The sequence below is a fragment of the Benincasa hispida genome, chromosome 9 (assembly GCF_009727055.1).
Source record: "Benincasa hispida cultivar B227 chromosome 9, ASM972705v1, whole genome shotgun sequence".
Classification (NCBI taxonomy): Eukaryota; Viridiplantae; Streptophyta; class Magnoliopsida; order Cucurbitales; family Cucurbitaceae; genus Benincasa; species Benincasa hispida.
The window spans coordinates 5,949,080-5,960,249 of record NC_052357.1 but is presented as its reverse complement, the minus strand read 5'-3'; the positions used below and the strand labels follow the sequence as shown (position 1 = coordinate 5,960,249).

At 35.6% G+C, this 11,170-nt stretch overlaps 2 protein-coding genes across 2 annotated transcripts; both read right to left on the bottom strand.

The window, feature by feature from the left end:
* Positions 1-272: 272 nt before the first annotated feature.
* On the bottom strand, positions 273-939 carry LOC120086524 (auxin-responsive protein SAUR77). Its single transcript, XM_039043224.1, has one exon. The coding sequence runs from the start codon at positions 879-881 to the stop codon at positions 510-512; it is 372 nt and encodes a 123-aa protein (XP_038899152.1). The 5' UTR covers positions 882-939; the 3' UTR covers positions 273-509.
* A 3,294-nt stretch (positions 940-4,233) lies between these two features.
* Positions 4,234-10,614, bottom strand: LOC120085886 (CCAAT/enhancer-binding protein zeta). Its single transcript, XM_039042149.1, has 16 exons — positions 9,884-10,614; positions 9,246-9,321; positions 9,025-9,144; positions 8,675-8,750; positions 8,398-8,466; positions 8,215-8,295; positions 7,959-8,030; positions 7,677-7,769; positions 7,170-7,319; positions 6,922-7,005; positions 6,686-6,829; positions 6,451-6,540; positions 6,268-6,350; positions 5,795-6,163; positions 5,329-5,551; positions 4,234-5,211 (listed from the first exon to the last, which is right to left on the bottom strand). Exons 1-16 carry the CDS (start codon positions 10,557-10,559, stop codon positions 4,543-4,545), a joined length of 3,075 nt encoding a protein of 1,024 aa, XP_038898077.1. The 5' UTR covers positions 10,560-10,614; the 3' UTR covers positions 4,234-4,542.
* Between the last annotated feature and the right edge of the window lie 556 nt (positions 10,615-11,170).

The following is an 11,170-nucleotide window of genomic DNA, read 5'->3' as shown; positions in this document are numbered from 1 at the left end:
ATTTTAAATCCATAGACATCAAAATTAAAAATTGAAATGCTTTATATTATTCATATTCTAAGTAGAGCCGTCAATCAACGATTAATTTAACGCTAAATTGATTGAAATAATTTAAATAGATATTTATTCATTTTTTAAATTCTTCATAAAAAAGTACAAGTTTAGTTCACCCATCGGTTAGAGAGAGTTAACTTTTATTTATTTATTTGGAACAAAAAAAAGTCCAATTAAAATAAATGAGCTAATAGAAACACGACAACAAAAACCAAGAATTAAAATTAAATTATGTAATTAAGTAGCAATCTTTAATTATATTGTTTAATTAATCATGATTAATTATCATAAAACTAAAAAAAAAAAATACACATTCCAGCAACGACGTTCAATTTCTCTCAACAAACATTAGCTACCAAACATCTTTACACCTTAATTAAATTATTAGACTTTGTATTATGCATGCCGTTCACCGCCGTCGTCCATCCGCCGCATTAACCGCTACAACCGCCGAGTCAACAAGTGTAGAACTCGACGAGTTCCTCAGTCGACCCCAATTGCGTGGCCGCATTCTCCAACATCCACAACAAATGCTCAAACATGACGACCTCACAAGAAACCACCACCGCGCCTTCGTCGTCAAACGATGACTTATCAACCAACTCTTGAAACAAAGGATGTGCTACGACATCCAAGCTGACATAATACGGTCGTCGGGACTTACCGACATAGACCGTACGAAGCTCCTTAGAGATGTTTTCGCCAATATTGGCACCATCACTCACGGCGGCAACCGACACCGAGCTAGAGCTCCGACCGAGCTTGGTAATCGAAGGCCATCTCTTAATGGCTGACTTGAGCTTGGTGAGAGTTCCGGCTTTGACCATGGCTGAAAATTGTAGAGAGAAATAGGGAAAAGTTTAGAGAAGGGTGAGGGAAAGAGAAAGGGAAGCTTCGTTATATAAAAACAAAGGAAAATGGAAGAAGAAGAAAAGAAGAAGAAGAATTATACGTACATGGCCCACACGCATATTGATAAAGAGTGATATTTTTGGTTGCATTTTTATTTTAATTTTGTACATGAGGTTTGGTAATATAAAACGCCAAAATATCATCAAAATAAAAAAAGAAAATGGAATTGTTTGTAATTTTAATTAAAACATTCCGTTGTAATTTATTTATATATATTAAAAATGCAAATTAAGATATAATCATCAACATATACGTACCAGGTTTTGACACGTGTAATGTTTCAACTTTCTTTGTATAATTGTTCGTGTTCAACCCACCAACTTCATTAATCAATTAAACAATATTCAATTTTTTTTCTTTCCTTTTATTATATTGACAAATCAATTTTGTTATTTTGTTATCCGAAAGAATCAATTTGGTTGTTAATTCTATGGCGAACCGTTATTTTTAATGCATCACTTTTTTATTCAATAAAGTTATGAATTAAGAAAATGAAGTGGTCATAACCAATGGAATGATACAAATACATATATAAACGATAAATTTATAATGTTTTTAAAGAAAGTTTTACCAAGAATTTTGAGATCCAATTTTTAAGAAGGTGAGTAATATCTTGACAGATTGAGTTATACTCATATCGAGCTATTTGATGATTATGGTTCAAAATTTAAGTTAGTCTACATAATTTGATCAAGTAGTTTCAATTGTATCACCGCCGGACATTGGTACCAAATAATGAATATTAACAATTTTCTTGTGATGTATTTCCATAAACTAGCACTACTATATTTCTTTCGAGTTACTTTTTCTTCTCTCTCTTTCACAATTTATATTCCATCAAGTAACTCAAAATATTTCATTGCTGAATATTAATGTTCATAAATTAACTCTATAAGATTTCTTTTCCAAGTTGATTTAGTTTTCTTCTTCTCTCTTTCACAATTTTGAATTCATCACATAACTCAAAATATATCATTATTATTACCGAGTATTAACAACTCTTTCATGTGTAAGAAATCACTAATCGTTGTTTTAGTTGATGAATTTCTAGTCCTCACTAATGAATTCGAAATTTTGTAGAAAGTTTAGCGAATAAAAATTAATATCAAATTGTTAAAAAGAAAATGACATAACATGAATTTTCTGATACATGATACATCATCAAATGAACCTAAAAACTTAAATAGAGGAACTACAATAAATTTAATTAAATTATTTAATATAAGATATGAATGGAGAGTAAACCAACACTAATACATTGATAAATTTCACACAAACAAAAGTGTTTGGGAGAAAATTGATCAAAATTAAGTGATTAAATTGAAGCTAAATAGTAAATAAGATGCCAATTGGAACATATAGATAAGAATAAAAAGTATTTTATTTAGAGAGAGAGAATGAATTGAGAGAGGAAAAAGGGATAGGTGATGGAAAATGCCAGTGAAGACCCAGTTGTCGTTTTGAAAGGGTATTAGAAATATAAAAAATGATTATTATATCATATGAACAAATATTTAAGCATATCAATAGTGTCAGAAAAAGGAATCGTGCAAAAAAGAAAAAAATAAAGCTTTTTTTTAATTACAAAATAAATAAATAAATAAAATAACTTGTTGGTTGGTAATCTGCCAATGCCATCCAGCTTCAAAAATTCGTCTTTGATTCAAAAAAGGGAAAAAAAAAAAAAAAAAGGATTGATTACCTTTCATTTAAATTAGCTTTTTCTTTGATCCCATTGAACTGCCTTTTTCTTTTTTGTATTTAGTTGCACTCTATGTTTTTGTTATCTGCCTCCTCAGCTTTTCATTTTTCCAACCAAACATCTTTCAAATCCATGTCCTTTTTCTTGTCTTGTCTCAGTAACACATCAGTTTCTCTTTCAACTTTAATGAATATGGGATCTTTCTCCCAATTATTAGCATCAGTCAACCCCTTTGTCAATTTTACTGTGAGAGATCAAATCAATTTAATTGAATTTTCATTGCCTTCTCAAGTTCGATCCGAGAATGAATCATCATTCTATGTTAAGTTCAACCGTTCAATTCAGATAAAATTTGGTCAATTTTAGTCTCTTATGATTCAACGGTCATTGAATTTTCTACTTCAGTCAACAATTTCAATCGATTTGGTTAATCTTGTTAGTTGTTTTGGGGTGGTTTTATTGGTCCTAAGTTTCATGACTTCAGTGAAGTTATCAATTCAATCAACTTCAACCTATATGATCAACCTTGTTGGTCTAGTAGCTAATTGAATTTTCTCATTGCCTTCTCACGTTTGCATTCCATACGAGTACAATCTGATAACAAATCATCCTTCAATGTTAAGTGCAGTTCTTTGATTTAGATAGATTTATTTGTCTCTTAGGTTCAATGGTCAATGAACTTTCTACTTCGGTCCACAATTTCAATCAATTTTCGTTTTGAATGGTTTTATTGGTTCCTAAATTTCACCTACTACAGTGAATTCGATTTTCAACCTATTTGGTCAAACTTGTTGGCCTAGTAGCTCACCAATGTCAGTCTCGTATTCAACTTGCTAAAACACAAATCTTACTCTCAAAGAATTACTACTAATATGGTAAAATATACTTTTTTCCTTCAATATTCAACACGTCACAAGCTCCACACAATTCTTGAATGCTATTTATCGCTGGATAATAAATCACTGACATATTGATAAGATTTCAGTTTCCAGTCAGCTTTAAAAGAAAAACTTAAATTCTCCTCTCCATGGCTTATCATAGAGAGGTTGTCAGTAGTTGGAGCAAAGTTTTTCACACCAAAACCAATAGTTTTGGGTGGTCCAAATGGAGAAGACAGAAAAAAGGACAAAACCATCGAACCTGAATTGGATCTAAAGAGTAATCTGTGACAAGTTGTTATCCAATATACAACGTGATAGTTCTGCCACCTATAAACTCATCAGCAAAAACAATGCCGCCCCTCCTTGCTTTCCTTTTAAGATTTTCTTTTGTTTTCTTTTGGTAGCTAGCTTAACTAAAGCCTTCTCATCCTTATTCTATGTTTGGTGAAGAAACTTTACAGCTCGGTCCTGATTTGGATCGTACGGGTCAATCATTGCACTAATCATCATCTATCAAAACAAAAACTTTTATCTTCTACCAAATATTGAACCCATATAATCAGAGATTGCAGCTCAGAATCTTGGAGATCAATCAATCAGTAATATAGGATTCATGAATCTGATAGAAACAAACAAAAATTTCACCATGTTGAAGATATGGTGTCTGTGTAATGTGCACAGAAGTTAAGACAAAGTGGATTAAGATTAAATATGGGAATCACAGAAGACAAAATATAATTCTGAATGAGAATTGTTTGGCAAACCTGATGTCGAAAGCCGACTTCCCCACATGGCGATGTATGTTGGTTTTTGAGTTGATCCAAACCAAAATTAATGTAAAGAATGCTCATTTCTCTAATTTTTTTGTTTACCAACCAAACCCAAGACAGTTCTAATAATAAAATTTCATATGCAGGTTTGGTGGGTATCAATTGTTTTTCAATATGGGGGTGGGGTGGGGGAGGGTCTGGTTAAGGATAGGAATGGAATTACCTACTTGCGAGAGTCTCTCTTCCTCTTCCTGGCCTTCGAATTTGATTTTGATTTTGACTTCGTCTTCTCTTTAGTAGACTTTTTTTTAAGATCACCGTCCTCGTTTATTAAGTGCTCGTATTCTTCGAGGCTTGCAAAAGGTGATGCTTTTGCTTTCCTCTCCTTAGGTTCATCGTCTGAATCCTTTCCTAAGTCGTTATTATCGCTGCCGCTTAGCATTTCATCACTGCTAGAACCTAAATCTTCTCCACCTGCAATGTCAGAATGTATATCCATCTCCTCATCACTGCTATTACCAACCAAGTCTTCATCGCTTTCATTGGCAACTTGATCCAAGTCATCATAGTCATAGTCACCATCTGCTTCTCCTGAAGGATTAGCAGAATCCAACAAATTCTCAATCTCTTCGTTATCACTCTCATCCGCACCAACCATGTCGACATCTGACAGATCTTCGGCAGCATCGTCGTTGTAGTCAGCCTCAACAGCTCCACCAAACAAATCTTCAGCAGCCTCCTCATCTGCTCCTTTCTTCTTTTTCTTCTTTGGTTTCTTCGAGGAGTTCATTTTAAACGTGTAGAACTTGTGGAACACAAGATCTTCTGGGGGCACATCTTCTTCAGCCAATGACAATATTTCTGGTCCAATTAAATGGTTGTTCATGTCAAGCTGAGAGAAACAAAACATGAGTCAGCTACTCAAATCCAATAACTTTTTCTAAGCATGAAATGACATGAAAATGTCACATAGCAAAAAAATGATAGAATAACAAAGTCAATTGAGCACCTTCTTGGCTGGTTCTATTTGGGAACCACCATGCCATGTGCTTGCTTTAGGTTTCTTCTCCATGAACTTATCCAAGAAAGCTGTAAGTGACAAGTCATTAAGCGGGTTCCCATTGTAGACAATATTAGCACCGGAAAGAAGAGTTTGAGCCATGGTAGCAACTGATGGGTGCACATGAGAAGCTAGGACTACAAGCTCCCACCAGCTTGCACGATCTGCGTTGCTGATGGTAGTTCAATAAGAATTAACGAGTAAAAATCGACACTTAGAAAGAAAGAACAAAAGAATAAGTGTAAACGATCCAAAGTCGCATTGGCTTCACTTTTTTGAGTCATGTTAAGCAAATACATGTTACTAGATGGATTAGCTATCATCCACTTGTAATTAATATTTGACTTCTACTACCATATACTAATTTAATATGATGGTTGAAAATTGCTAAAAAAGATTTGAGAAAGGAAATTACCAGTAAGATGGCTCCCTGTGCCGTGGATTGTACCCTCCAGGAAGTGACAATCCCTTACAAGGTGTAAGAGATTGCTGCCCGTTTTCACCAGGTTTTTTTACGGCGGGTTCATCAGCATCTTTGGAATCATATCTCATGAGCAACTCCCCATCAAGATCTAAACTTTCGTCTTCAGAATGAGAAACTGGAGACTCGTCATCTTCGTCAGGAGAATCGTCGTCCTCCGATGAAGCAGCGTCACTGTCACACTGGACATCATCTTTATGTACTCTTAGTTCAGTGATTGTTTTGTTGATATTTTCTTCTTCTACTACATCTTCAAAATGTTCAAGTTCATCATCAACCGACTCATTCTGGAGAACCATATTCCTGTAAACCCAAGGCTCTTTTAGACTTAACTGAACTGAGTAAATACTGTTAATCCTTCCAACTCAAACTTAAAATCATCATTAAATCGTACTAAACAGCATTACCATAAGGAAGGCCTTGCTTTAAGAACTTCAGAAAGAAGAAATAGGCATCCACAGGCATATTGAGGTGGTTGTTGAAGAGCAACCTGTACATCAAAGATTCGAGATATAGCAATTCCACAATAAATGTAAACTCTTAAGAACAAAAGTAAAATGACATTGGGAGGAAGAGTAAGCGACAATTGCCTGCAAGATACGCTTTGCATAAGCAGCTACACGCTTTAAGTTCACATCATTCTTCATTGCTCTCAGAAGAAGACCAATAAACATTTCTGCCTGCAAATAGGTCAATTAAAAAAAATATAATTCAGGATGCTCTTAGAAAAGATTAGAACACGTAAAATTACAATTATAATGGGGTGCTCGACATATCCTAAGTAAAGATATGTGAGTCCCAAAATAAAACAAAAGATAGGCTTGCCTTTGACGAGTTCATGGCGGCTGGAAGTAATAATTTTGAGTACAGGGCACGGAAGAAGCGGTCACTGACAACTTGATTTTTGGACGATACTTTATCGAGAAGCATAAACCCTTGAACTGCCACATTAAAATTCTTGGAGTGAACCTGAAAAAGTAGACGTTTATCAAAATTTGAGCACTTTGATAACATAACCTCAAAACTCTTGAAATAAAATTAATGTACGCCATTGAGCTTACTAGCTGAAAAAGCATCGGTGATTGAACCTCAATGATGTCATCAGCTTCCTTGCTCAAGACGTAGGGGAACGCTCTATTTACTCCCTATTAGACAGCCACACAGAGAGAACAATCAGAATATAAATAGAACTCCCATAAATAGGATCAGGGAAAAAGAACTTAAATTTGACTAAAGAAAATGCTTGAATTCATCTTTCAATTTACCATTTCTTAATTTATAACTTTAGAAAAATAAACAGAATACTAACAGTTAGAAGAGCAGACAAAATCCTAGAATCCATTTCGACATGTGATTCCAAGAGATCTTTTGCCTTGGTGTCTTTTGAAGACCTTGAAGCTTTTTTCTTGTCTTCTTCACGACTGTTTTGCTTCTTTTGGTCATCGGAAGCAACCAAAACCTGCGATCATTGCACGCAAATCATTTTCTTCTACTGACCACAAAATGAGTCCCAAATAGTGGAACTAGTATATTTGAGATGATTTGTTAAGATCAACTAATCAAATCAACCTTCTTTTTCCATGCATTATGTTGTGTCAAATTAGCCAACAATAATCCAATAAGAGGTCATAGCATCATATCCTTTCGATAGTTCCCTAAATGACAAGGACTTCTAAACATTACTCAACTTTCAATATTGTAATCAGAACCTTTTGAAAGTTCACTAGATTTTGATTTAACCTAGAGATTTATAATAAAGGCACAGATAGATACTATTGTACTAAACAATAGAAATTAAAACTAACTCTGCCACTACCTTGAACAATGCAAAGTACACATCTATCAAATGTTTGGCCACCTGCGGTCCATCTCCTTTCTGGCTGAGGCGCATTTGGCTCAAAAAATTCACCTACATGAAAATGGCTAAAACAATAATACAGTGCACCTAGTAGGTCTCAAAAATGACAGATCATGGTTAACTTGCTGCACAATCCCATATAAAAGGTTTGGCATACAAAACCACCACAGCTAAGGAGTCTAAGCTCTTCCATAAAACATTTCTAAACACAAAAGAGTAGGGTGAGTAGGAGATACATACAGCATGATACTTCGCTCGTAATCCCAAATGAGGACGAAAAAGGAAAGAGTCCACCTCGTCAATTACGACAGCCTGTACAAAAGAATTTTAGTGAAAAACATGTAGAAGATTATGCACAAAAGCTTATATAAGATACCTCTGTGGATCTATCAGGTTCAAAAACTTGTAAAAACCACCCTAAAATGAAGCCTCATTTTCATGGATGATGGAAAATGGATTGATGAGGTACCAGCAATGTCTAATTCTAACATTATACCTTCATGTTTGGATGATCAGACAACAGGTTTGATAAATGATAATCGGCACTGGAAGCAGTCTTGTTTTCAGGATCACCCAACTGGAAGATGATATCAAAAAGGTATAGGCAATAAAAACTACAACTACCAATATATAAATATTAAAATCGAAATAAGATAAAGAAATAGAATGTTCAACTCACTTTGTTAACTAGTGCTGACAGTAGCCTGCGCTCTTGTTCAGATTTACTCTTAAGCAGCACATAAATGGTCTGGAACAACAGTGAAATTTAAGCATTTTTTAGTTTAGCTTTAGGATAAACTATTCTAAAAGTTAAGTTGACTACAGAAGTCCATTACTGTTTCCACGATTGAAATACTCGATGCTAAAGAATCTTATAATATGACTAGACCAGAGAAGAGGAAAAAAAAAAGGGTGGGAATAAATTGTGTCCAATGAGTGAGAGTCAGAAAACCAACCTTCAGGGCCTTGTTTTTCAGCGCTGGCAGATCATCTCGTGATGCTTCCTCAAGAGCAATAACAAATCGCTCATACCTTGTACATTTAACATCAGACAAGAAATTTAAAAGTTCTAACAAAAGAGGATACCAAAAGGAACTCCAAAGTGCAAAAGCTACGAAGTAGTGTAATTACTACAAGTTGGTTTAAAAGGCATGCACCAATTGGAGGTTTCAGAAACAACCATATCAAAGTAATGCAAGAAATCAGTGATCCAAACGTATCAAGCTTAGTCGAATACTTGAATAAAGAGAGAAAATATATCATCAGTTGCCATTCTGCTCAAAAAATATAATGAAGTGCAAAGTACCTTTGCTTCAGGCATTCCTCCCAAAACCAAAATAGTAATAGAGAATTTCCGTCTTTTGTATCAAGAAGATGATTTAATGGCCGTTGTAGTAAATTCTTCAGTTTCCGATCAGGCAACAAACTGACACAAAGAAGTAAGAGGTAAGTTTATGATAAGCTAATCCATAAAACAAAAATGTAACTACTCTACTGCACAACAGATACCACAATTAGAGATGCCACCTTGAGATGAACAGTTCCATCAACGCTTCAAAACCCGTCAATGCATGGCGCTTCCCTACTTTTGATGTGACCATCCCTTTAAAAACCAAAAATACAGTTTCAGAACAAAATATGGTGCAAGTCCGAGGCTCTGATGTAACTATCAAATCCTCCCTGTTAACTTAACTAACACGCTAAGCAACCCTAAGATAACCTGTTTCATTGCGCAACAACAGATCACATAATCCAAACTCATATTCATCTGTCTAGTCTAACAATCCAAGATTGAAAATGTACAATGTCTATGGGTGTTGAGGATAAGAGTATTGGGTTCTTCACATTGGCTTTTTTAGTCAAGCCAACATTTTGTATCTGATTTTGCTTTACTTAAACAATAAAATGCAATGACCTCTAAAACCCCAAACAGACGGTTAAAGAAAAACAAAAACTTGCCAATTTCAGCTACAAATATCAAACTTCCAAAACCAGCAATTCAAATGCTCCTCTATAATGATGATGAATATCCACGATGTAATGAAACAAGAATATAAATTCCCCCGTACTCCAATTAAACTTACAGCATGCTGAATGAAAAAAAGAAAAGAAAAAAGAACTACTATCCCTACAATATAAAGTGAAAAGTTTACCCTAAAACTTACCTAACAACGCATCAAGTGACCTTATATTGGCAACTGGATTATCCCCCACCATGACCGAAAATGCCGAAACCTTATCAGCAGCAGTACCCGACCTTTGTGTGGTGACCAACATCTTAATATCTCCACTCTTTCCCCTTGAAGCCTCATAATCCTGAGAATATTGCGCCATTAATCTCTCCCCAAGCTCCCTCTTCTTCTGCACCAGTTTCTTCCACTCTTCCACGTCTTTTTTCACTTCAATCTTCTTCTCGTTTCCCATAACTTTCGCTTCCAGTTCCGCAGCATCAACATACCACGTACCCAGAACACTGGCTTTCACTAAAGGAAGCTTCGGCAGGTTCTTGAATTTGTCAAAACTTCGAGGCTTGTCGTTGCCATCGTCGAGAGCAAGAACGGGGGGCTTAGGCTTAGGCTTCGGCTGTTCCTTAGATTTGGAATTGAGAGCTTTTGGCTTCTGGGTTTTGGTGGGTTCTTGTTCAGGAGTTCGTTTAGGCTTTTTTGGGTGTTTGGTTGGCTTGAGAGGGCCTTGTTTGCGAAAATCGACATCGTTGAAACCTGAAGATGGGGTTGAAGAAACGAAGCCGAGTGATGAAGCAAAGGAAGCAATTTCGCCTTTGAGAGTGTCGATGTCGGCGACGGTGTTTGAAGCTTTGTTGGTGGCTTTAGAAGCCGCCATTGTTGTAGAGCTCGCGAAGCTACTTTTCGCGGGGGACAGGGTTTTAACAAGTTCACGGAAACAATTTGGGGGGTTTGACCAGGTCTCCGTTCTGCAAACCCATTGGATGACCCACCTTAATCTAATGTTGGGCCTAAAGTTCGGCCCGTTGGAACAATCGCTGCCCATTAGAGAATGTGAAAGTCGATCTCGTCGAGTAACCGTTAGTTGTGCAGTATGGCCAAAACGCAATATCCAATTGGAAATATAGTCATTTTTTTATTTTCATGATTTATGGTAAAAAAATCGTCGATGTAGAGTCCATCTCTTACTTACGTTTCCAAACATGTCCCCACAGATCTCACAACTTCTTCCACAATTCTACCAATATCTCCCAAAAAATTGTTTGCGTATTTTTAGACAAACTACCTAGCGAGATTTTTGTGGGTATAGTTTCTATTTTTTTAATTACAATTTATAATTTAATAAAGAATAAAGGGTTAGTTACTTGTCATTGATTCTGTCTTCTATTTACCTACGATCGTCGAGACTACACAACAGCCGAGAAAGGTATTTCCTCCCTTCTGTCATTTGGTTTGTTTTCCTTTCGTCGTGGAGTCTTTTGAATTTAG